This window comes from Vicugna pacos, chromosome 34 (assembly GCF_048564905.1).
Source record: "Vicugna pacos chromosome 34, VicPac4, whole genome shotgun sequence".
In the NCBI taxonomy this organism is placed as follows: Eukaryota; Metazoa; Chordata; class Mammalia; order Artiodactyla; family Camelidae; genus Vicugna; species Vicugna pacos.
In genome coordinates this window covers 14,727,977-14,754,027 of record NC_133020.1, presented here as the reverse complement: position 1 = coordinate 14,754,027, position 26,051 = coordinate 14,727,977, and the positions used below count along the sequence as shown (strand labels likewise).

Below are 26,051 nucleotides of genomic sequence, written 5' to 3'. Positions count from 1 at the left end.
CCCGTAAACCTCTGCTGCTGAAGCAAATAACTGCTTCCTGTTTTCATTAATAATCTGAACAAAAATGAGATGCGGTCAGGTTACTGGATAAACCAAGCATACAAATGGCTTAAGTGCTTGTAAAAGTCAACTTTAAAAGGGCAAACTGGATGCTATTTCTGTGTAAATGTGCTCAAAACGCCTCGATTTCAAATCCTTACCACTATAAAAGGGTAAAAGCATGTTCAACAAAATAATATGCAAAATAAACATAACAATCCTTGAACTAAAGAAACATTTAAAGGTGGCTTCTGCATAGTAACAAATCAGTTGTTTAGTAAAACTGAAGCACGAACTCATTTTTATTACTGAACAAAAGAAAGAACTTAACCTACCACAAGATGACATTTTGGGATCCTAAGAATAAATTTCCTTGAAGATTTTCAAGTTCTGACTATAACCTTACCTTCCCACACATAAAAAGCACTTCTAATATTAGTTTCTACTTTCTTTCCAAGGCACTTGAAAAGAATTATTTTCAGTACATTTGTAAACAATACAAAACAATGTATTAATGTATGATTAATAATACATACACAAGACATTATATACTAATACATAAATACTAATAATTGAGTATTAATACAATGTATTAGTTATAAAACTTTCTATTTGTGCTCAAATTAATAAAACCATCTTAGCAGGCCATTAATAGGAAAATAGAGCACTTGATCAAATTAAAACAAGGTAACCTTTCTGTACAGTTCAGAAATATCCTTACATGTGACAATGTTTACAATTAGTAAATTATTTTGAGGTATCTGAAGGTACCGAAGTTTAAAAAAAGCAACCAAAACTTCCTCAATTACTTTCTCCCCTTAAAAATCAAGCTTCATTTAAAATTATTCCCCATTCAGTATGTCCGTTTATTTTAAAAAGGAAAAAAAAAAAAAAGCAAGCCAGTACCTTATGTTTGGCTGAGTGCTGGATGAGCTCTGTAATTAACACTTTGTCCTGCTGCAACCTTCGCTTCATAAGCTTGGAGCAGTTGATATTAATGGCTTCCAAAATGTGGGACGTATTGTATTCCACGAATGGCCGGCTGTCAATTAGCAGCACTTTTTCCGTTCCACTTTCCAGCAGAGCCACCAGCCTCTCAGTAACAATTTGAGTTCCAATCATCTCATGGGCCATGACAACAATAGGTCCTCTTTTCCCACCTCCTCCTTTAATTTGCCACGATGATGTAATGGTGGGGTGCTCAAAGGCTCAGCCACTCCATTGTGCTGAAATGTATGAGGTCAGGCTGGTGGTGACGGAAGAGGAGAGTTAAGCGCATTTTCAGCAGGAGCCCTCCAAGTGAATGTCTCTTTCTCTTTCCCGTTGATGTGCTCTCGCAAAGGCCTCCTGCCACAAAGCAGCCCCTCACATTTGATTCATAAAGAGATGACTGGAATAACCATTCCAACAAAAGATGCTTTGGGGCAGCAAGCGCATTACATCATTCTTTACCTCTGCTCCCTCGCTCCAACGGCTTTACACGGGGCTCAAAAGCCTACACGGAGAGAGAATGACAGACGGAAAACAAAACACGGGGTCAAAAGAAGAAAGAGCATCAGATTAGCGAGAGTGTATGATTCATAATATTTACTCCATTAATCTAATTCCATACTTGGTGCACTGTTTCATTAGAACAAACAAACAAAAAGGACAAACAGGTATGGCTTCGGAAAACGTACTAATGATAATTCAGTTTCACCTCACGATACAAAACCTCAGAAGACAAAATAAGACCTAGTCACAAATTACCATCACCTGGGGGCCCAGAACTAATCGGCTATTCGTATGAGATTAGAAATGCTACAAAAAGCCACTCGGAGGATTATTATTCCAAATGGGTTTCCTCCATCTTATCTGCTTATTTCTTGGAAAAAGCTGAGAACAACCTAGGACCAGGTGAGCAATCCACATGATCAGGACAAAAAAAAAAAATCTCTTCTGATGGCTTGAGAATTACTGTGATGGTAGATGTGTGTCTGTGAGTAGCCCCTTTAAATCGCTCTCAGGAAGAAGAGGCAGGAAAAATGGGAGGCTCTATGAATTTCAGCTGCCTTCTAAGGAAGAGGAGGGACAAAAATGACCGATAAGGCTGGCTTGCCAAGTGCTGAGCTGACTGCTGGGGGCCTGTGATGTGCCCAGCTCCGCCCCAGGCAGCCTCACAGCTCAGACTCTGGCCGGTCGGTACCCCAGTTCCCCGGTCCCTCACAGGCTCACTCCTGTTTTTCTTGTGCCTCATTCTTGAGAGAATCACTGACTCCCAGCCTGAGAAAATCTCACACCTTAGCCCTGGATTCCAGGTCAGCAACCAGGCACACAGAGCCCGTAATGCTGGACCTGCTGCTTCGCTGTTCCTGCCAGCCTGCTGAGATGGACCATCTCCGAGTAAACGCTAGTTGGAGTTTTGTGCCCATTGCTCAGACCTCATCCTGACCTTTAATACTCTCACATTCCTATCTCTGGGATCCATCTCCGCTTATAGGAAATGCTCTTCTACACAAAACTAGGCGTCCACTGTTGGCATTGAACTTCTAGAGGATAAACCATTTGGTGGCAGAGGTTTTGTATTATATTTCTTACCTCCACCGTGCTGTGCACATAAGATACTCAATTTACATGGTCACAAGTAAGCAGAATCCTCGTTACAAAAATGACTTAAGAAACTGAATAATTCATATTTGATGAACTGATTTTAGATCAGGACAGTCAAATCCTCAAAAAGCACTGGGTCCTACTTCCTAATCTCAGACTTAGAAACTAGAAACTGAAGCAGAGAGAAGCAAGCGGGAGCGGGCTGGAGAGAGAAGTGGCCTTGCGCTTTACTGGTTATGTAACTTTGGACAAGCCATACTAACCTCTCTGAACCACACTTTCCTCATCAATAAAACGGAGATATAATATTGACCTTGTCTCCTCACAAAGTTTATTTTGAGGAGAAAATGATCTGTTTTTATCTAAAGGGAGTGAGTGAGAAAGCAACTAGTCATCACACAGAGAAAGGAGGGAAATGCTGTAAAGATGCTAGCGGTGAGCAGGGCTGCCTTGCGTCTGGAATCTGAGAGGAAGCCCTCGGCAGATAAGAGAGCAGTTCCATCCGCCTGCAGTCCAGCTTCAAGCAAGCGGTGCCCCTTCTCCCAGAGCCGGACACGCACGGAGCTAGGACACCGTCTCATCCACTCTCACATCTGACAGATCAGCCCCGTGTAACACATTATTTGTCCATTTCTTGTCTTCACTCTAGGAGTGTATGTATTTTCCGTCTTGCTTAATGGCCATGAAGCACAAAAGCCATCTCTACCTTCAACTGAAGAAACCAGAGCAGAGAATGCATCCTAGTCAATCAGCTGACACATGTGTGCAGAGCACCACCCAGGGTCACCAGTGCTGGGTCAAGCCCTGACCGCCTGCTGACACCATCCACAGCCACGCAAGGTCCTGTGCTCAGGCTGGCTGCCTCCCACACCAGGGCTCCTACTCCAGGGTTACCCTGTTTTCCTAAGAACTTGTCCCCACAGTGAGGCTGGATGAGACAGAATGACGTGGCCCATCCACTCGGTACCCGGCGGCACAGAAAGCGGAAACCCGAGAATGGGGCAAGTGGCCCTGACTCCAGCAACGGCCCTGTGTTTCCGGGCCCGACTGGCTCCTCTCGGTGACAAAAGCTGGACCGGACAAAGCAGTTATCTGGGTTAGCAGATGGAGGGACACAGGGAGGGGGAAGACCGCAAACATGCAAAAGCTGAGTTAGAAAGTTCTCATCTCTGCTTCCCTTCAGCCAACTCTGCAAAGCCCACACCGCTGGAACCAACGGCAGGCTACGGCCGACAGGTCCACCCAGGAGGAAACGGTCACTCTGGCCTGGAGAACCAGAGTTCCAGATAAAAAAAGACCCTTTTCCTGGCCAAGACAAGGTCTGCTCAGTGACTCTAATACGAGGATGCACTGAAGCAAGAGAGCGAAGGTGAGCTGAGGACAAAGCTACCTCCCTGCTGCACTGAGGCCGGCTGGGGCCCTTCCTAGGGCACCTGAGTGGCCACGGTCTGATCTGCTGTGGTTCCAGGTGACTGTGGGAGAGGCCAAGCCCTGCAAGGGGGTGTGGAGGGTGGGGAACAATAACCTTACACCTCGTTTACTTGCAGCTGGAGAATTCTGGGGAAGTCCTCATCCTGGGCTACAACTCTCATTTAGAAATTTCTCTGTACTCACTGTTCATTCTGAAGAATGTCAATACTCTTCTGTATTTTAATTGTGGTAGTGGTTGCATGAGTATATATATTTGTCAAAACTCATGAATTCATACTTAACAAACACATTTTATTGTACATGAAAAAAAAAAAGAATGTCAATACTCTGAGATCAGGGACATGTCTGTGACAGTTTTGTTCTCAGAATCTTTTGCATCAAGTAGGATTTGAAAGATGACAAGAGAATATTTTATTGTTGGCAACACCAGCTAATCGTACCCAAAATTTCTACAAGGCAAAAGTAATAAAAATTTTAAGACAGAACACAGGGCAGGCCAGCTTTGTCATTTATTATCTATTTACTTAGCCAGTTTTTAAAGTTTTAATTAATTTCTTTCTATTTATAATAAAGAATATACTCACATAGTTCAAAATATATATATAAAAACTGTATACATGCAATGAATATGTATACTTTACCTACCCAATGTATGTCCATTAAACTTCAATAAAGCTGTTAAAACTGCCATTATACTGAAATTCCAACAAATACATTGAAATGAAAAAAATGGAATCTGTTGAGTATCTCTGTCTTTCATCTGTCCAGGTCCTCCTCTGTCTAACTGGTAACCACTGTTAGTAGTTTCTTCTGATTTCTTCCAAAGACTTTTTTAAATGAATGTAAAGTAAAACACTATACACTCTTCCTTTTCCTTCTTCAGCTGGTTACAAGGTGTGTACGCTGTTAGCATCTTGCCTTCTCTTTCACTTAAAATACTCCAATCTGATTTTTTTCCAAATTTAATGAGAATGTGATACAACTTGTATATCCATGGGCCTTTCACAGCTGCACTTTTGGGAATCTAAATAAAACATGTAGAAACACTTAACCTTGAAAGACAACTCCCCCTTTCCTCTGGCGTTACACCTGCTCAATCAGCTGTTTACCTGAGGGCTGAAAAGCTGGAGAGTAATTCACAACGATGGGCTTGAAGGGTCAGCAAACTGCTGGAGGGCATCCTAACGGGAGAGGGTCCCCTGGGACTCCTCTGACTTAAGAGGAGTTTCAACTGTGACACGCACATTCATGGAAATATGAAATGATCTCTTGAAGGACCCCCTGCTGCAACCCTGGCTGTTCCTGCCCAGACAGAGGGGGCACCACGAGTTCCCTGTACGGTGGTCGGGAGGCCACTGAAGGTCAACACTGGCGGGGTGTCTCCTGCCAGAGGCTGAAGGCTGTCAGCCACGTCACTCAGCTGCTGCTCCTGTCCCTGCGGACCCCAAGGGAGGTGTTCAAGGCCTCCCGGCTGGGCCGCCTTTCAGGCTGCCCGGGGCTCATGCTGAGCGGGCCCTGGACCACGCTGTCGCCCAGGAGATGGGGCCAGGGTAGCAGAGAGCCTCTCTTCCCAAGAGGAGATTGACCATTGAGGAAGTCTGCAGCTGGCCCTGCAGAAGACCTCTAAATAACCCTTCTCTATACGTACAAGGCAGTTTTCTATTAAAAAAAAGAAGTCAACAAACCAGTATTTATCATACCAAAGACTAGTAACCTTAGCCAGGGCTACTAAACAAATACTTACAAAGTATCCCAGTTTCAGAAATAAAAAATTTAAAGGACTTTATTATGCAGGGATAGAGAGAGGTGGAGGCAACATATTAGTGTAACAAAATACACAGATCAGGGAACAGGGTGGGCAACTTGTTCTAAAGAAGGGCCAACTGTGGTGTATTTTACATTTCAGCCAGCAATTTATATTTCGTATTTTATAACATTTAATATTGACATAAATTATGTCTAAACCTTCCCCTTTTAATATATAATGTTTTAAGGTTTTCTGTGTAATTTATATCTTAGATTCCATTTGGTTACCTATGGAAATGTACCTAAGACTTTATAATGAAAGTCAGTGTTTTATTTATTGAAATTCACTCTCCATCCAACTTTGCAAGAGTACAGGATACCACTGAGTCACTCAGAGAACCGGAAGACTTCTCTTGACCAATTTAATTAGAAGGACAAGCTTGATCTCCAGAATATATAAGCAGCTCATACGACTCAATAAGAAGAAAATAAACAACCCAATCCAAAAATGGACAGAAGACCTAAACAAGCAATTCTCCAAGGAAGACATACAAATGATCAATAGACACATGAAAAAATGCTCAATATCACTAATTATCAGAGAAATGCAAATCAAAACTGCAATGAGGTATCACCTCACACCAGTCAGAATGGCCATCATTCAAAAGTCCACAAATGACAAATGCTGGAGAGGCTGTGGAGAAAGAGGAACCCTCCTACACTGCTGGTGGGAATGCAGTTTGGTACAGCCACTGTGGAAAACAGTATGGAGATTCCTCATAAGACTAGGAATAGACTTACCATATGACCCAGGAATCCCACTCTTGGGCTTATATCCAGAAGGAACCCTACTTCAGGATGACACCTGCACCCCAATGTTCATAGCAGCATTATTTACTATAGCCAAGACATAGAAACACCCTAAATGTCCATCAACAGGTGACTGGATAAAGAAGATGTAGTATATTTATACAATGGAATACTACTCAGCCTAAAAACCAACAACATAATGCCATTTGCAGCAACATGGATGCTCCTGGAGAATGTCATTCTAAGTGAAGTAAGCCAGAAAGAGAAAGAAAAATACCATATGAGATCGCTCATAAGTGGAATCTAAAAAACAAACAAACAAACAAAGCATAAATACAGAACAGAAACAGACTCATAGACATAGAATACAGACTTGTGGTTGCCAGGTGGGCGGAGGGTGGGAAGGGATAGACTGGGATTTCAAAATTGTAGAATAGATAAACAAGATTATACTGTATAGCACAGGGAAATATACACAAAATCTTATGGTAGCTCACAGAGAAAAAAATGTGACAGTGAGTGTGTATATGTCCATGTATGACTGAAAAATTGTGCTGAACACTGGAATTTGACACAACATTGTAAAATGATTATAAATCAATAAAAAAATGTTAAAAAAATCATTACCAACAACAACAACAAAAAAGATGTGGTATATATACAATGGAATACTACTCAGCCATAAAAAGGATAAAATAATGCCATTTGCAGCAACATGGATAGACCTGGACATCATCATTCTAAGTAAGCCAGAAAGAGAAAGAAAAATGTCATGATATCATTTATATGTGGAATCTGAAAAAAGAAAAGGACACAAATGAACTACTTGTTATTTCTAACTTAGATGATTAATTTCTTGAATATGTGTAAGCACATTTGACTGTTCTTTATGATTGGATTACTGCATTCTGTTATTTCTTACTTTGTGGTTGGCTTTATTTCTTTGATAATTATGTAAGTTTAAAAAGCTAAAGCTTTTTTGGATTGTAGCCTTTCCTTTACTTGTAGCCTTTAAAGCTAATGCCCAACCAGAACATTTTTTAAAGAATCAGGTCGTTTTTAAATGACTCTATTTAGCATCTTCTCAGATGAGTTACTCTTTTCAGCCTTCAGACAGGGTCCTGGCTCTGGGCAGTCTCACGGCGCTGGGTCACCCCCTAGGAAAGCGGTGAGTCCCTTTCCCACACGCCATCTCCCCTCCACGCCGCCCGACTGCCCATAGCAGGACCCGCGGCGGTGGGTGAGGGATGGCCCCGAGAACTGATGGTCTGCAGAGGGGGACCTGGAGGGGGCACGTATCCATTTTACACTCTTCCTTTTACACACGACTTCTCAGCAGAGGGCAAAGGCTGGGCCAGGCTTCGTTCAGGGAGGAGAGCTGTTGAGCCCTGTTTGCTTGAGCTTGAGCTCAAGTTCAAATTCTCAGAGAATTTATGGAAAGGATATAATCAGGTGAGAAGTTTACTGTTACTAAACTACAGGCCACTCTTAAATTTTTTTTCCACCCCCAATAAAACTGAAGAAAGAGGCAACAAGATACACCAGCAGGGCCTTACTCACAGCCTTCCAACAGGAGAAAAACTGAACAAATCAAAAGGAAAAAAAAAGTGGGCCACGCGCCTAGAAGCAAGAGCATCTTGGACTTTGACCATCTTAGCTCTACAGTGATCGGAGCAACTCTGCCTCCCACGCTGTGGGGTAACCCTGACGGAAATTCTGAGGTCTGGTATTTGATAAAACACATTCAACAGAAAAACAAAAACAAAACAAAACAAACCTTCCCCAAAGCCGAGAAGGGGAGCTTAAACGTGTTGTTCAGTCACCCACTCATGACTTGACCGTCTTTTCTTACCCCAGCGGAGAGGACACAATCTGACTGGTGGCAGCAGTGACAGGACAGGTGTGCTTGAGTCACTGCACAGATGCAGAGGGGCTGAGAGGACCTGTCCTCATCAGAGGCTCAGGTTCTTCACATGCGTCTCAAGGATCCACAGACAGAGGCTGGAAGAGCAGCCACCCTTCAAAGACTAAATAGAGCACCTTTCTGCAGACACAGGCCAGCCAGGCAGAGTTCTGATCTGTGAGAAGCCCTCACCGAGCTCCTGCTGAGGAAGCGTGCTGCCCTCTGGGTTCTGGCCCAGCTGAAGCCTCCTGTTTGTGCTCACCTGTTTCACCGGCTTCCCCCTCCCCACCCTCCCCACCTGCCTCTTTCCTTCCTCCACACCAGGTATCTCTCCCGGATGGCACCCTCCCATCCATCCTGCCTCAAGGGGTTGATAATACTAATATAAATGTACAATCTTCATCCATGCACCACATTTGGCCCACCCTCCCCCAAACAGCAAAATTCCACTACATAGAAGATAAGGTGTTCTTTCCTGAGGAAGGACTAAATTACTAAAGATATTACAACTGAAATAAACATGACCAACAATGAAAGATGGTCATAATATATTAACAGAATAAAATCCAGGTACCCAACAGTAGGTAAAGCAAAACCTCAAACACCCACATACATACAAACACACAAACATATATTAAAAAATGTCATAATAGTTTTGCTTAAGTAAAGGTAATACTTTTTATATTCTTTTATTTACCATAAACTTGGAAAGTGCAGAAAAATTTAGAAAAAGGGCATGACACACCCACAGAGCCAGGTCCTGGTGGCTCTGGTCTGGCTGGCACTCCTCTTTGCCAGCACTGTCAAGAAAGGTGTGGGTTTGCCATTGAAAAAATGGGCAGAAGGCCCAAACAGACATTTCTCCAAAGACGACATACAGCTGGCCAACAGACATAGGAAAAGATGCTCAATTTTGCTAATTATTAGAGAAATGCAAATTAAAACTACAAGGAGGTGTCACCTTACACCAGTCAGAATGGCTATCATTAAAAAGTCTATAAATAATAAATGCCGGAGAGGGTGTGGAGAAGAGATTCCTCCTACACTGTCGGTGGGAATGTGAACTAGTGCAGCCATCATGGAAACAGTATGGAGGTTCCTTAAAAAGCTAAAAATAGCGTTACCATGTGATCCAGCAATACCACTGCTGGGTATATACCTGGAAAAGATGAAAATGCTAATTCGAAAAGATACAGGCATCCAGTGTTCACAGCAGCATTATTTACAACAGCCAAGACATGGAAGCAACCTAAATGTCCACTGGCAGATGACTGGATAAAGATGTGGTGCATGTGCGTGTGTATACGTATGTGTATATATATATATATATATATATATATATACATATATATATATATATATATACACACACACACACACATACATACACACAGACAGTGGGATATTATTCAGTCATAAAAAAGAATGAAATAACACCATTTACAGCAGCATGGAATGACCTAGAGGTTATCATTCTAAATGAAGTAAGTCAGAAAGACAAATATGTATTATTTATATGTGGAATCTTAAAGAAATGATAAATGAACTTATTTACAAAAAGGAAATAGACTCACAGACATAGAAAACAAACGTACGGTTACCAAAAGGGAAGAGGGGACAGATAAATTAGGAGTCTGGGATAAACAGTACTAACTACTATATATAAAACAGATAACAAGGATTCACTGTCTAGCACAGGGAACCATATTCAATATCTCAAATAACCTATAATGGAAAATAATCTGAAAAAGAATACATATACATATTTTTACATATATATAAATGTATAACTGAGTCACTCTGCTGTACACCTGAAACTATCACAACACTGTAAATCAACTATACTTCAATAGGAAAAAAAAAAGTGTGAGTTTGGACAAGGCAAGAAGATGAAGAAATACAATGTAGGGAAAGTGATGTTTACCGTCAAGGTAAAAGCTGAATTTCTACTTCACAAAAGGACTTACAAAGGATTATTTTAATAACAATAATGTTGGGGGGGGAGGTGAGAAAAATTAAATTTTAAATTACACACTTGCGACTACAAATCCGGACTTTAAAAACACATCAGCTGGGGTATAACTCTTAATACAGAAGGATTTTTCTGTATACAAAGGACTTATCGCTAGCTTTTTAAAATTAATATATTTCTTAACATTCTTAAAATGTGTTTCATTTTATAAAGTCTTCAAAGTAAACCTACCTAAAGCATCACAAATGAAACACAGTGTGACTGTTACTCCTCTCACTGGAAAAGCAGATTCTTTTAATAGCCTATACAGTGGTCCATCACTGTCCTCAGCTCCTAAACGGACACGCACAACAGAACTTGAACAGATTCCAGGCGTGGCCTTCAAGCCTGGACCACACCTGCTTCCAAGGCCCTGAGGCTAAAAATAACCCTGAGGCCTCAAAAATGGGACACAAGCCAGGCTCAGGGGGAGCTGCCAGCCCCTTGCTCAGTCCCACTGGCGGGAGCTACAAAGCTTTGCAAGCACAAAACCCTCCACCACAGGCTCCCCTCTGACTCTGCCACCCACCTCCATCCCAGGTCTGCTCGGTTCCTTTTCCCTTGATACCAAAAGTAATCCTAGGAACTCAGAAACAAGTGAGGTTTTATGGTGTATTATTTAAAAAGCAAAACAAAACCGTGCACCGGGACTCAGGAGATCTTGTTCCTAATTTCAGCACCTCTACGAAGATGCTAAAATGACACAACAACGGTCACCTGACATCCTCCAGCCGGCTGTTTCCTCACCTGCGATCAAGGGACACCTGATTTCACTAAGAATACGGCGAGACGGCCGTCAGTGCGTCCCGGGTCTGTGCGAGGTGCCCTCACAAGGGCAGAGCAGCAGGGCTGATGGGATCCTTAAGCCGTTAAGCCACTAAGAAGCTCCGGTTTACAGCCCACAACCCACAGACTGAAATGGGTAACTGCCGGACAACGGCCCACAGACGTCCTGGCCAGGGGATAATTTCCTTTGTGGTGGGGGGGTTTCCAAGGTCTGCTCAGAGACAACAACTTCCACTTCTCTGCCAGCCCCACGGTTTGCTGGATTCCTCTCTGGGGCTGTTACTCCATCAGGAAAGAAATAAGGAAAGGGAGGGAGGCCGGTCTCTGCAGGCTCCGGCGGTGCTAATTTGAGTCGTGGCATCTGTCTTTGCACTTCCCCATCTGAGGCCCAGGGAGTTCCTGGGATCAGGAAGCGGCACCCTGGGGCAAAGTGGGTGACAGGGCCAGGACCTGGGCCGAAGAATCACACCTCGACAGGACAGAAGGCGACCACACTCCGGCAGGGCAGCCCGAGACGGGACTCAGAACGTCCCTGTCCTCACCCCGCGGTTACTTTTTCCGCTTTGCCCTTTTCACCTCCCACCTTTTCCCTACACTGTGGCTCTCCCACGTCATCCACCTGCAACTTCTGTGCCCTTATTTGTCCTTAAAGGCTGTGACGTTCCCATCTCTCTCCCTCTCCTCTTCATATTCATCTTAATTTCTATCCTCGTGACTAAAACCAAGTCTCTTTCTTTCTAAGGTTAACCCCTTGTCATACATCCATTCCTTTTTTTCGCAGTGGGGAGCTGCCAAGGCCCTGGATGTGTTGCTATTGTAACCAGTAATCATAACTGCTCCACACTGCTTTGAGACGGTCATTCATGGATTAGGTATACTGACAACCTTTAAAATCTTTTGATTATTTGTTACCATAAAATAAAAAGTTTTATTTTGGAGGAGAGAGGTAAAATGTTTCCAGTGTGGTATTTCACATGTGGTTAGACTGAGTAGACATAATTACTTCATTAGCCCTCAACTGCCCTAATGATCTAGACACTAAAAGTTAAACCCTCTCTAAACCTCAGAGGAAGACAATATAAATCCTCAATGTTTTCGCACTGGATTACTTAGAAACTAAGAAGATCTGAATTGCTCTGTGACCAAGGGCTCAGACTGCGAAGCGGGAAGCAAGCCCCGCCCGTGTGGACAAAGCTGTCCTCATCCAGAGTCTGACTGGCACCTGTGTCAGCAGTGTCCCCCCGCCGCCCCCCAATTTCCTCCACCACCAGCCTCGGGTGAGCACAAACCCTGTCCTGAGGACCTTGGAAGAGAAATCAGAAAAGGCAGAGAGGAACACTAAAGAGTTACAAGGCCCCCTAGCTCAGCTCCCAGGAGCTCTGTTGGCAAATTAAAAAAAAAAAAAAAAAAAGGATTTCCCACACAATTTGAATAGCAAAATAAATAGAAATGGATTATAACCCACAGAATAAAATAAATACCCATGAGTCCAAAAAAGAAAAAAACAGAAATCTCCCATGAAACACTTGCTCTACAATGAAAGTTTGAAAGGACGCTGTTTCTGTTTGCTATTTTTTTTTCTTTTTTAAGAGGCTGTTCTGTCATCTCTGGACAGCACCATAGCTACCTCCCTCTGCGAATTCCAGTGTGATGTCAGTCAGGTCCGGGCTCGCCACATGTGGCAGGGAACACCTTCCCATCAAAGTCTCAATTTCCCACTCTGAAAAACAACGATGTCTATTGGTTTAAGTGAAATTAACCTAGATTTCTAAACCAGTGTGAGGTACTGTGGGAGAAACAGAATAGATGGCAGGTCCCCGATGTTAATGAGTTGAGTAAATAGTTGAAAAATGACATTTGGACACATACAAAAGGATACTGTGTTGGCCAACAAACAGCAGGTCAAAGAGGGAGGCTTCCTAGGGTTTTGAGGAAAACAGGGACATGAACTTCCAGAGAGAAGAGGGAAGAAAATTCCAGAGGAAGGAAACGCAGGAGCAGAGGTAGAGAGAGGCTGCGTGCAGCTGCTCCTGGCCAGAGCAGATTACACCACGAGTAAGAAATAAACTGGTGAAGGAGGAGGGGCTGCTGGTGACGCACCTGGACGCCTAAGCCAGCGCGAGCTGTATGCACAGAACACAAGAACGTTATGGAAGAATGTCTCTCTGGGAACCTCCTGCAGCTCGAAACGAGGAGAAAATGGGAGCGAGGAGACTAACCAGTTATAACCCTTACAGTTTCAGTTATCTGAGGATGGGCTCTGCCTGGGATGGGGACTGTAAAAGCTGGCAGGAAATCCAAGGCAGCGTGCCAGGCACAAAACATATCCTCATTAAATTATGGGCTTACGGACTGGCAGTGCCCACGAAAAGCACTGTTTAGGCTTCATTATTAAATTATTCCACCATAAGAACATCTGAAAATACCTTAATACCTATTCTGTCTCTGCTGCAGATGAGCCAATATCAAGCAAAATGAGCAATATGTACACGTTCAAGTTTTACTAGTCAGGGCACTGTTTATAAGCCAAAAGAATCAGGCATAATAAAAGGTCAAAAGGAGTTTGGGATTAGCAGACATAAACCACTATATATAAAACAGATAAACAACAAGGTCCTACAGTCTAGCACAGGGAACTATATTCAATATCTTGTAATAACCTATAATGAAAAAGAATATAAAAAAATGTGTAAGTAAATCACTATGCTGTACCCCAGAAACTAACACAACATTGTAAATCAACTATACTTCAATTTTTAAAAAAAGCATTAAAAAATGAAGTGAGCAGAACGTGAACAGAGGTGAAGTCTGATGTTGCCATCAGGGGTGACTTTCTCCTATACGTTTTTCAGTAATTTCCCAACTTTCCACTATATATGTGTGTATAAAACTTTTGCAACAGAAAACTAAAGTATATAGAGAGTTTCAAACCAGTCAAAACTCATGTCAAGCTCGTGCTGCTCAGAGAAAGAAAGACGATGTGGAAGTCGAAGTACTGGGGGCTTGTTCGCTGCGTTAGCCAAGCAAAAATTACTTTGTAGGAATTATTAACCAAAATAGGTTTTAACGCAGAATCATGCGATTTATCCAGCAGTGACTCAGTAGTCTTAAAAAATGTAAGAGATTTAAAAAAATGTAATTACACACCCCCATGACAACCTTCTCAGGCACACGGCATTCGTATGTATTTCGTACAAAGCAAAATAAGTATATATGGTTTAGTACAGGGCAATGTTCCTTTTCCAAATGTAACCTTCAGGACCAAAGACCACACAGTTAAAATTAAAAGCAAAATCATTACAAATACAGTAAGCTTGTCACAAGTGAATTTAGTATAAAGCAGACCACAGGACTGTCTATTAAAGTAACTCCAAGACTTAAAATCCAAAATATCTAATTTCACCATCTCATCTACAATGGAGTCCATGGCATGGATCCTAAGAATAATGCTCACACAGCTCTATAGTTTTATCCCACTGCACAGATTCCCAAACAGGTTGAAAAGAAGCCTATCACCATTTGCTACCAACACACGGAACGGGGGAGGGTAGAGCTCAGTGGCAGACCACAAGCTTAGCACGTACGAGGTTTTGGGTTCAATCCCCAGTACCTCTGTTAAAAAAAAAAAAGCTAAACCTAATTACCTCCTCTCCCCTGCCCAAAAAAAAAATATGTAAGCATCACAGAGCACTAAGTACAAAGTGGTCAATGTTCAGTTTCCTCTCTTGCCAACAGTGTTTATTCTTCTGAATCCTAGGCTTGTGGATCTTAGCTAATCTCCAAAGCTTCAAGTAGAAAAATTAAATGGGTTAGTGGAATCATGTGTTCATTTACTGAGAACCTACTATATTCAATTTCCTAGAGAACAATTTCCCATTTTTATCTAATCACAAGAATCACTTAGGAACTTAATTTTAAAAAACACAATAAAAATAATCACCCAGGCCCTACCCCTGGAGATTGATACTTGGGGTCTCAAGTGGAGGCTGGGAATCTGCATTTTTGACAAATGTCCCAGAAGGTTCTTAGGACTGTTTTAGGTACAGTTTTAAATTTGAAAAACACTGTCCTAAAGACACGTTTCGTTCTCTCAATGTTCCTGTTCAGTGAGTTGTCAAGACGATCGATTTTCAGTCTCTCTCACCTGGAGGACATCAGGTGCGAAGCTGTGTTTAAACTGAGCTTCATGGCAATGGGAACTGCCAACAATGGAAGAGGGATGGAAGGTCAGCTGAGACCATCCAAGCCCCACAGCCCAAGCACGACCTCCACCAAGTCTAGGACATGCCTTCTGATGGGTTAATAATAGCCCTTTTACAAAATGTTAACTATTTGCCCAAAGTCACACAGTTCGTCAGGGACAGAAACTGGAGCTTCTACAGAACAGTGCTGTCCACAACCCTACAGAGCTTACCAAACATTCTGCCAATTTTAATAGGTTCCTGAAAGGCACAGAGAGCAATAAATTTCAAAAGATGGAAAATAATGCACCCCCTTAAATGCCTGCCATGTGTGGCTGTGAAGAGAGTGGCCTCACGACAACACCAGCCCGCCAGCCGGTGAACCATCACAGCCACGCAGGAAACAGAGGACAAAACGAGGAGCAGCCAGACCTCAGAGAACACTCATAGAGGACAAGGAACCCTGGGAGCAGAAGCCTGTCCGCTTCACTGCCCCCTACGAGGACACGGGAAGCACGTAGAAGAACGGTACTTCGTAACTCCGAACATTCCCTGGAAGGCCAATCACTTACAACAGGGTCAACGGAGGAGTATTCCGGCTGATGCAGTGGTTCTGAAACTTGGCTGCACGTTAAGTGACCTAGGGAACTCTTAAATATCCTGATGTACCTCAGACCAATAAATCAGAGTCTCTGGGGAGTGGAACCCAGACACCAGTGTTTTTGTTTTGCTTTGTTTTGTTTTTTAACACAAACAGGTAAAAGGTAGATTCTTTACCTCCTCCCAAGGGGCACAAAAGGCAGGCTACTTGGAAAGCAGGGATTAAAAGCGCAAAGGGGAAATCTGGTGACCCACGCAGCACTGTTAATACATCTGACTTTTTTTTTTTTTTAGAGGAGGTACTGGGAATTGAACCCAGGACCTCACGCATGCTAAGCACTCACTCTACCACTGAGCTATTACCCTCCCTCTTTCTGGTCTATTTCTTGAGGTATGTGTGTTATAGTATCTGCTGTTTGTCTGGGTATATTGTCAGGTAATAGATCAAGTTCTCAGTGTCACAGTTTCTATAATTCCGATGATAAAGGAGCACAAATCACTTAGGACACCCAAAAAAAGACCACAAGGATATGCCGGGGCACAGAACCCCACTGTGACTTAGTGAAACAGCTTACGGTTGAAGCAACCCAGTTTCCTCACTTTTTTCCACTGTTGTTTAGATGTAGATGTCTCAAGAAAAGTTTTTAAAGGCTGATAGGAGGCAAAATAGACGTCAGTGTTCACTTGTGTACGAATGCAGGTTAAATATCTCCACGCAGGAATTTCCCATTACTAAGGACAAATCGCCACTGCGAGGGCACACAATCTTTTGCAATTCCTCCCTCTAATACAATCTTGTCAAACTTCACTTCATAAGCTGATGATGGAAACTAAGATTTGGGCCTCCAGCCAAACACTCTATATCACATCAAATAAAGGACATCTCCACCCTTCTCAAGGTTGTGCCAGCAGTTTCTTTGAAAAAAAAAAAAAGGGTAGCGTTCAATCAGAATCAGGAGTTTTTATTCATAACATACCTTCTTAACATACAATAGAAGAAACTAGAAAGTGCTCACAAGCTGTCCCTTTGAACAGTGGGCCTTTCCTATGGCTCATTCACTTCACTACAGTTTTTGAACACAGTCTGCACAAGCCTCTCTACTCAGACACAATTTAAGACCATACTAGAGAAATACTTTGCACACAGGTTATCTGCCCGGCTCAGCAGGATGGGAGTGCTCTAAGACGGGGAGGAGGGAGGATTTCCAGAGGTGACGTCCGGAGGTCAGCGAGGAGGAGGTGGTGGTGAGCCCAGCAGCACACATTTACCCTGGATGCTGTCCTGAGGATGCTACATGGTCTGGACTCACAAACCACCTCTGGCCCAGAGAAGTCTGGCAAGGGGTGGGACTGGCTCCCCAGTTCTCCCCAAGCCACTGGCCAGCAAGCTCTTCCACCAATCCTGGAGGCACTTCTCTTCAACTGGCCCCTAAAGGCTGGCTGCTTCCTGCCAGTAAACACTTAACACAGATTCATCTTCAGGAGAGGACAGGCTGCAGGTCCTCACCGTGGCACTGACTCGGGGGAGGGGGAAGGCAGTTCATCTTCCTTCAGACCCCAGGTGCACACGGTGCCCCCCCCCAGCGCAAACTCACAGAGAAGGGAAGAACTAAAGGAAGTTCCGGTTGCACAGCTCTGACAGTCATCTGATAAGATCACACTGACATTACTTCTGCCCCACAGCATCTCCCTCGAAGTATAAGCAGGAAGGATAAAAGGGGAATTCTTATTATAATTAGTCCATTTTATTGGAAGGCCGATATGTAGGCAAAGGCCTAAGCTCTCAGCTCTCAGGAGCTGAGCAATCTAAACAGGTGTAGATGAGAGAGGGTTAGCCGTCCTGACCCACGGTCTTCAAGTGTTTTAGTCTACAGACCGCTTCAGAATGACAAAATTGCCTGGTCCACGTCTCCCGAACAATTGTTTCTCTGACTACAGTTGTCCCTTGGTAACTGCAGGGATTGGTTCCAAGAGCCCCCCCCCGGCACCAAAATCCTAGAATGCTCAAGTCCCTTAGATATAATGACATAGTACAATGAGTAGTCAGCCCTCTGCATCCGTGGGTTTTGCATGTGGAAACTGTACTCATGATCCATTACAAACCCTGTAGGAAACAATGGCCAAGAAAGGTCTGCAAAGTGCTACAGCAAGATACGAAGCCTAGAGAAGAATTTAGATATGAGACTACTGAAAACAGGTCCACACAAAAACCTGTACACGGATGTTCACAGCAGCAGTATTTATAGTGGCCAAAAAGTGCATCAACTGATGAGTGGACATGCAAGATGTGGTATGCATCTATACAATGGAACCTTACTTAGCTACTAAAAGGAATGGATTTGATGCTCTGAAAACATTACGCTAAGTGAAAGAAGCCAGACACAAAAGGGGGGAGGGGGAGTGACCCCTAATGTGTAAAGGGTTTGTTTTAGGGGTGATAAAAATGTTCTGGAGTTTAGAGTGGTGATGACTGCACAGTTCTGTTGATATACTAAGACTACTGATTTGTATACTTTAAAATGATAAATTTTATAGTCATGAGTTACGTCTCAGTTTTTTTTTAAAGCATAAATTTTACGGTATGTGAATCACATCCCAATAAAGTTATTTTTTTAAAAAGACAGAGAAAGGCCAAGGAACTATACCAAATAAAAGGACACTAAAAAGATCCATGACAAGCAAATGCAGTTTCTGATGCTCAACTAGATCCTGTACTAGAGGAAAAAAATATGCTACAGAGAATCTTGTTGGATTGATTGACAAGACTGGAATACAAATGGTGGACTGAAAGGAGGTATTAAATCCACGCTAGGTTCACTGGAGTTGACAGCTCTACTCGGGGTGGGAGAATGATCCTGTTCTTTGGAGACCCACTGAAGTGCTTGGGGATGGAAGGCCATGATGTATGCAAGTTATTCTCAAAGGGAAAATTATATCATTTATTCACGTGAAGAGAGAGCAAGTGATAAAGCAAAGGGAACAAACTGTTAACAGTAGGTGCCGATCTTTCATCTTTTCTGTAGGTGAAAAATTATTTCCCAACAAAAAGTTTAAAATAACTTACATGTACTGTAAGATCCAAAACTTCTACTTTCAATAAATTATCCTATGCAAATACTTACCCAAGTATATTTTATGTGAAATATTGCTCACTGAAACATATTTATAATTATAAAAAGTCAGAGACGATCTCAATGTCAATGATAGATGAGTGAAATATATTACTGTTATCAATGTAGTATTACTCCATATGGCTCCAAAAAGAAAGATATCTGCAGGTACTGATAGAGAACGGTTTCCAAAAATATATTTTGTGAAGAAAACAAAAACATAAGAGGGATACAGAAAAATACAGGTTTATCCCTAGCAACAAAAGCAATAAAAAGGAAGCCTAGGGATGTCTTGATTAGTTAGGAAAGAATTTAAGCCTGTTCTCTCTATTTATTTATGGAGCTAGTTATTTGTATTGACAGATACAAATAATTTTCTCTCTTACAAGACTGATGATATGGATTTACTAATAAAAAAAAACCTAATACTGTCTTAGATGCCATTCACTCAAAATAATTCTTTTAATAAACTTTTAAATTCAGACATAACATATATTCCAAAAAGCATACACATCATGAATGTATACCTAAAGAATTTTCACAAAGTTAACACACTCACAAAACTATGGATCCCAATGAAAAAAATCGAAGACTTTGGAAGCTGGCCTCTTATACCATCGCATCAACTAATCTCCCTCCCTGAAGATAACCACTAACCTGGCTTCTTACCTATATACTAGTTTTGCTTGTTGTTGAACTCTTTTGTGCCTGAACTCGTCTACTAAACATTATATTTGAGCCCATGTTGCTGTAAGTAGCAGCAGTTTTTCCTGTTCACTGCTCTATGGTATTTCATTGAATATACAACAATGCATTTCACCATTCTTCTACTGATGGACCATTTAGGTTGTTTCCAGTTTGGAGTTATTATGACTTATGGTATGAACATTCTTGTACATACTTTTTGGCGAACGTAAGTACATGTTTCTGTTGAGTATACAACTAGGATTGGATCTGCCGGGTCAGAGGCAAGATGAGTGGAGAGCTTTAACACAACACTACCAACCGTCCACAGCAGTTGTGCTGATTTAGAATCCCACCACCAGTGTTTCCGAGCGCTAGATGTTCTATATCCTTGATGACACTTGATACTTTAAAGTCTTTTTGTTGTAATTTGTTTTTAAATTTTAGCTCTTCTGGTTGGTGTGTCGTGGTAATTTCACTGTAGTTTTTTCCCGGCATTCTGTGATGACTACTTTGTTGAGCACGTCTAGAAGTCTTTTTTAACTTTCTGTATTTAGATCAACAATTGACCTATAATTTATTTTTGTGTATGATGTGAGGTAGGGGCCAAAATTAGTTTTTTTCAGCATGGATAAGCAACTGATGCAGGATCATTTATTGAAAAGACTTTTCTGTCCACATTGCTGTATAATGAAATGCCATCTTAATCATAAATTAAGTGTCTATGTATATATATGCACACATAAATATATATACATACAGGACACATATATACACATACACATATATATAAGTTGTGGGTCTGTTTGTGGTCTCTATCCTAGTCCATTGATTTGTTTATTTCACACTGCATATCTAATAGTGTAAATCCTATAATTTTTCCTTCAGTATTATTACCTTGACTATTCTTGCCATTTGTGTTTCCATATAAACTTTAGAATCAGCTTGTGTAATGATTTCAGGCAGCTTTCATTAGATTTAGTCCTAGGTATTTGATATTTTTAATGCTATTATTCATGTCATCTTTCCTAAAATTTCATTTTCTGGTTATTATTGTCATACAGAAATGCAGATTCTCTATATTGACCTGGCATCCAAACTTACTTTTTAAAAAAATATTTTTAATTTATAAAAAGTAAACTCATGTGTTTTGGTGCACAGTTCCCATGAGCTTTGATCACATGTATAATGTAACCATCACCACAACCAAGACAGAACACTTCCATCACCCCAGAAAACATCCTCATGCCACTTCTTTGTAATCAACACCTTCTCCCCACCCTCAAATCCTGGCAACCACTGACCTGTTCTCCATACCTATAGTTTTGCCTTTCTAGACTATGACTTAAATTGAATCATACAGTGCATAACCTTTTGACTTCTTTTACTCAGCACACTGCCTTTAAGATTCATGCATGTTGTTGCATTTATCAATAGTTTGCTTGAAGGGATGTACCATCATTTGTATATTTGTTCACCGGCTGTAGGACATTTGGGTTCTTTCTAGTCCAGGGTGATTATTCATAAAGCTGCATAGCCATTTGTGTACTGGGTTCTGCGTGAACATAAGTCTTCATTTTTCTTAAGTAAATACCTAGCAGTAGGACTGATGAGTCATAAGGTAAGTATACATTTATCTTTATAAATGTATAAAGCTGAGCTGTTTTCTGGAATAGGTGTACCATTTTGCACTTCCACCAGCAACATGCGAAGTTCCATTTGCTCTGCATCTTCACCAGAACTTGGTTTCATGTTTAGGAAGTCCCTACTTTTGTTTGGTAAGAGTTTTTTTTTTTAATCTAGAACAGATATTAGATTTTAACAAATGATCTGTCTGAATCTCCTGAGATAGTGATTTTTTTCTACTTTTGTACAGTTAATGTGGTGAATTATATTAACTGATTTTTGAACACTATCAAAACATTTTATACATATATTCCCTATTTAATTAGAAAAGTTTACTAACTTATAACTACACAAATCATGATCAAATCTTGCTACTCTAGTAACAGATAAGAAGGTATATGGATAAATGAAGTCTAATGGTATTCTAAATGCTACCATCTAGCCAAAATTGTATGATTGCTTCAGCCACATTTCCTAGCAAATCTTTCCCCACTAAAAACAAAGCAGATTAGAGAAATGGGGACCAAATCACGGACCTAAAGCTTCACGCACCACTCTAATGTCTAATATGTGGATTCTGAAGCATCCAAAAGGAAAAAAGAACTTTCATTACAAATAATATTTTGTAATAATAGTAACATTATATACTTTTAGAAACCAGGAACAGAAAGTGTAGAGAAATAAGTTACATTTCTTATGAAACATAAATAAGTGAATAATGAAAACACCTGACAGTTTTATGTATTAAAAAATTTATGAAATGCTATCATTTGGAGGGGAAATCTTACACCTTTTTGATAACGATGACACTGATGAATTCTGTCTGCTAATTACTAACCAGAAGTTAGTTCTGTCTTTTCACTCTACCTGTGTTCTGGTGGTTATGTTTTTTTCATAATTAAATGACTAACCTACGATCAGAGGAATGGTGATGGGGAGCCCCACAAGGTCTAGATAATCTTTTACAACGAAATAATTATAATGTTACCAACTGCATTTTCAATCCTTGGGTTGACTATATAATCCAGATTAAGAATGACATTGGAACAACAAGGTCCTACTGTGTAGCACAGTATTCAATATCTCATACTAAACATAATGGAAAAGAATCTGAAAAAGAATATATATACACACGTATGTATAACTGAATCACTTTGCTGTACACCAGAAACTAACACAACACTATAAATTAACCATACGTCAATAAAAATAAATAAAACCAGTTTCAAACCAAACAAACTAACAAAAATCAAACCTGTCTTATTGAAATTTGCTCTAGGAAATATTTTCTTGATAAAAATTTTGCAGTACTGAAAAAAAAAAAAAGAATGGCATCGGATGGCTCTGAACATTTCTCCAGCTTCTCACAACGTAGCTCTATGAAGCTGCCTCAGTCCCCTGCATTATTACCTCCCCCGTCCACATACCTGGCTATATTTAGTATTTTGGCAAAAGAAGTATTTTGTTCCACTGAGACCTGACAACGTGCCAGAAGGCAATGCAGATGCCACAGGTGGCCAAGGACGAAGACAACTGCTGGACCAGACACCCTGACTTCTACTGCAAGCATCACCAACAGCTCACGCCTTCTGAGTCACCGTGCGTATTCCTCACTCATTCCTGTGTGGTTTACTGGATTGTGCTTGTTCACCTTATTATCTCATAGAATACGGTTAGCATTAGAGCATTTTAAGTCATAGCGCTGTATGTTAACATAACTCCACATAACTAAGGTGAGCTCCCTAAAGACTGTTACTGGTTATCTGTCCGACAGCGTAAGATGCAAAAATGTTAACTAGCAAGTACTTAAAATCTAAAAGTAATTCTAACCGTATGATATCAGAGTCCATGGTAAACTTCAACATCAACCATTACTTCTTTTAATTACTACTGCTATAAAAGCCATGGGTAGGAAATCATCAGTTGGGTAATATCTCTTTAAACTGGCATTTAACACAAAAAATATAGCTAGTTTTACAGAAATAAGAATTCACTGAAAATTTGGACTAGTTCTGTTTGTTCTATGTATTTAAAACAACAACAAACAGACTGTCCAGCAAACTTTGGCTTCCATTTCCTCATGACTGCAAGCAGGTTGAAAAAACAACCACCGCTGTGTACCTGCAGGGCAAGGTACAAGCTCCGGCCCCTGGCCACAGCCCGGCTGAAGGACCTGTTCGAGGCAGCAGTGAAAGAACTGACCTCTAGGCCCACGATCTGAAGGTGACATTGTACCATAACGAGAAAAATGAGTAAGATTAAAAGTTAGCAAACCAAAGATCCATTGGAACTTTGGTGGAGGGCTTCTCACTAACCATCAACGAGATTTCTTAGTCTAGGAGTCAAATGTTACTGAGGTTCCAAGGAAATTTTAGATGCTAGAGGTCAGTCAGTAAAAGGCAATACTCTCCAAACTCACTATTTCACAGCTGGAAGACACCTCAGTTATCATCTTGTCCATCCCCCTGGTTTTAGAGGTAATGAGGAGGAAGAGGGAGGAAAAGGAGGATGAATCTGAGGCCTTAAATCCTCTTTCGGAGTACAAAGCCCTCAATTAAGCAAGCTGAACTGATAATGGCTAGAGATGGGCGAGGCTACTCTGTACAGTTACTAGACTCCACTCACTCCATTTCTGGATTCCTCCGTTATATCACACCTGGTCTGTGAGTAGGTCTATGTTGCTAACTCATGTTTTAAACAGAAAATGGCATCTTACAAGCCAACAACAAAAAATTAAATAACCAACTGAAAAATGGGCAAAGCACTTAAATAGACATTTCTCCAAAGATGATACACAATGGCCAAGTAGATTAAAAGATGCCCATCATTACTAATCATCAGAGAAATGCAAACCAAAACCACAATGCGGCAACACATCGCACCTGTTAGCATAGTCATTATTTACAAAATAATAATAGCAAGTGTTGGCAAGGATGTAGAGAAATTAGAAACTTTGTGCACCATTGGTGGAACTGTGAAATTGTACAACTGCTCTATAAAATGGTATGGTGGTTCCTCCAACAATTAAAAACAGAACTACCATTTGATTCAAGTATTCCACTTCTGGGTACTGATCCAACAGAATTGAAAGCAGGGTCTCGAAGAGATATCTGTACACCTGTGCTCCTAGCAGCATTATTCACAATAGCCAGAAGCAACCCAAATATCTACCAACAGATGAATAAACAAAACGTGATTACCCACTAATACAATGTTATTCAGCTTTAAAAAGGAAGGAATCCTGTCATGTGCTACAACACAGATGGCTCTTGAGGACATTATGCTAAGTAAAATAAATCACAAAAAGATAAATGCTATGATTCCACTGCCACACGGTATCTAAAATTGTCAAATTCATAGAGACAGAATCTAGAATGGTGGCTGCCGGAGGCTGGGGGAGGGAGAAAAGGGGATTTGTTGTTCAGCGGGTACAGAGTTTCAGATGTGCAAGATGTAAAAAGTTCTACAGATCTGTTTCACAACAATGCAAACATACTTAACACTACTGTACATTTAAAAATGGTTAAGATGATAAATTCTACATTGTTTTTAACCATTTTTTTTTTAAAAAGGAAAACAGCAAAAGCTCTCTAATTTTCTAGCTGTGTCCCTCCCAACCTTTCATACTGTAAAGGGCGTGAACTGCTCCAGGACACTGTCTTGTCTTCCCAAACTGCCCTACAGCAGCAGCCAGCCAGCACGCAGCTCTGAGGGCAGGCAGGGCCGGTCTGCAACCACAGGTGAGGAGGGGAAATGGTCGGGAGAGGACTTCAGGCAGGCTGACCGCCATTTCTAATTGTGACTTTATCCCTTGGCCTAGGAAAGTGGAGAGACTGGTGTGCTGGACCCCTAGATGAAGAGCCCCCTAGGGCAAAGATTAACAAGTCTTTCAGTGATTTGTTTAAAGCATGAAGAGTAGATAGTCAGTAAAGAGATGCTGGCAACAAATATGAACTCCTTGACGACCAAGGCTGTACTTCTTTGCACCCCTTCCAATACCTCACTCTTAAAAGTCACACAGTCATACTTGTTCATGCTGATGACAATGACATGCTGACAACCACTGGCAAAAAGAATGGACCTTTTGTCCAGAAAAAAAGCTACCAGACTCAGAAGTCCAAATGCTTACTTCAATAAATGAATTAAGGTCATTTGTATAATGAAAATCTCCACTGATTTCACAATAACGTTTATTAAAAACTTGTATAAAACTTTTTCCTGGCAAGTGGATGCCATACTGCCTAACACTTAGTACTTGGAAATCCCCTCACCAAACACTGTTATCTCTTTTAAGTAACATCATGTTAATCACATTCTATAATGAGCCCACCACGGGCAGCATCTAAGATCCTGCCACACGGGTCATTTCTTTGCCAGGAAAAATTGCTTGAGTTCGTCCTTTGGTTGGGACTGTAGACGTGAGAAGAAGGGGCTTTCCGCTGTACATGACTTTTATTGTTGGTTATAAAACCAAGAAGCTATAAAATCAAGCTTCCTGAATATTTACATTAACAAGGCTCTTAGTCATTCACATA

At 41.3% G+C, this 26,051-nt stretch overlaps 1 protein-coding gene across 1 annotated transcript in view; it reads right to left on the bottom strand.

Annotated features, from left to right (window-relative positions):
* DUSP16 (dual specificity phosphatase 16) overlaps positions 1-26,051 on the bottom strand; it is a 74,993-nt gene that overhangs the window by 36,640 nt on the left and 12,302 nt on the right. The window contains exon 2 of the mRNA XM_072954824.1: positions 946-1,534. Within this exon, the coding sequence (XP_072810925.1) occupies positions 946-1,173 (228 nt within the window). The 5' untranslated portion in view covers positions 1,174-1,534. The remainder of the gene's footprint in view (positions 1-945; positions 1,535-26,051) is intronic.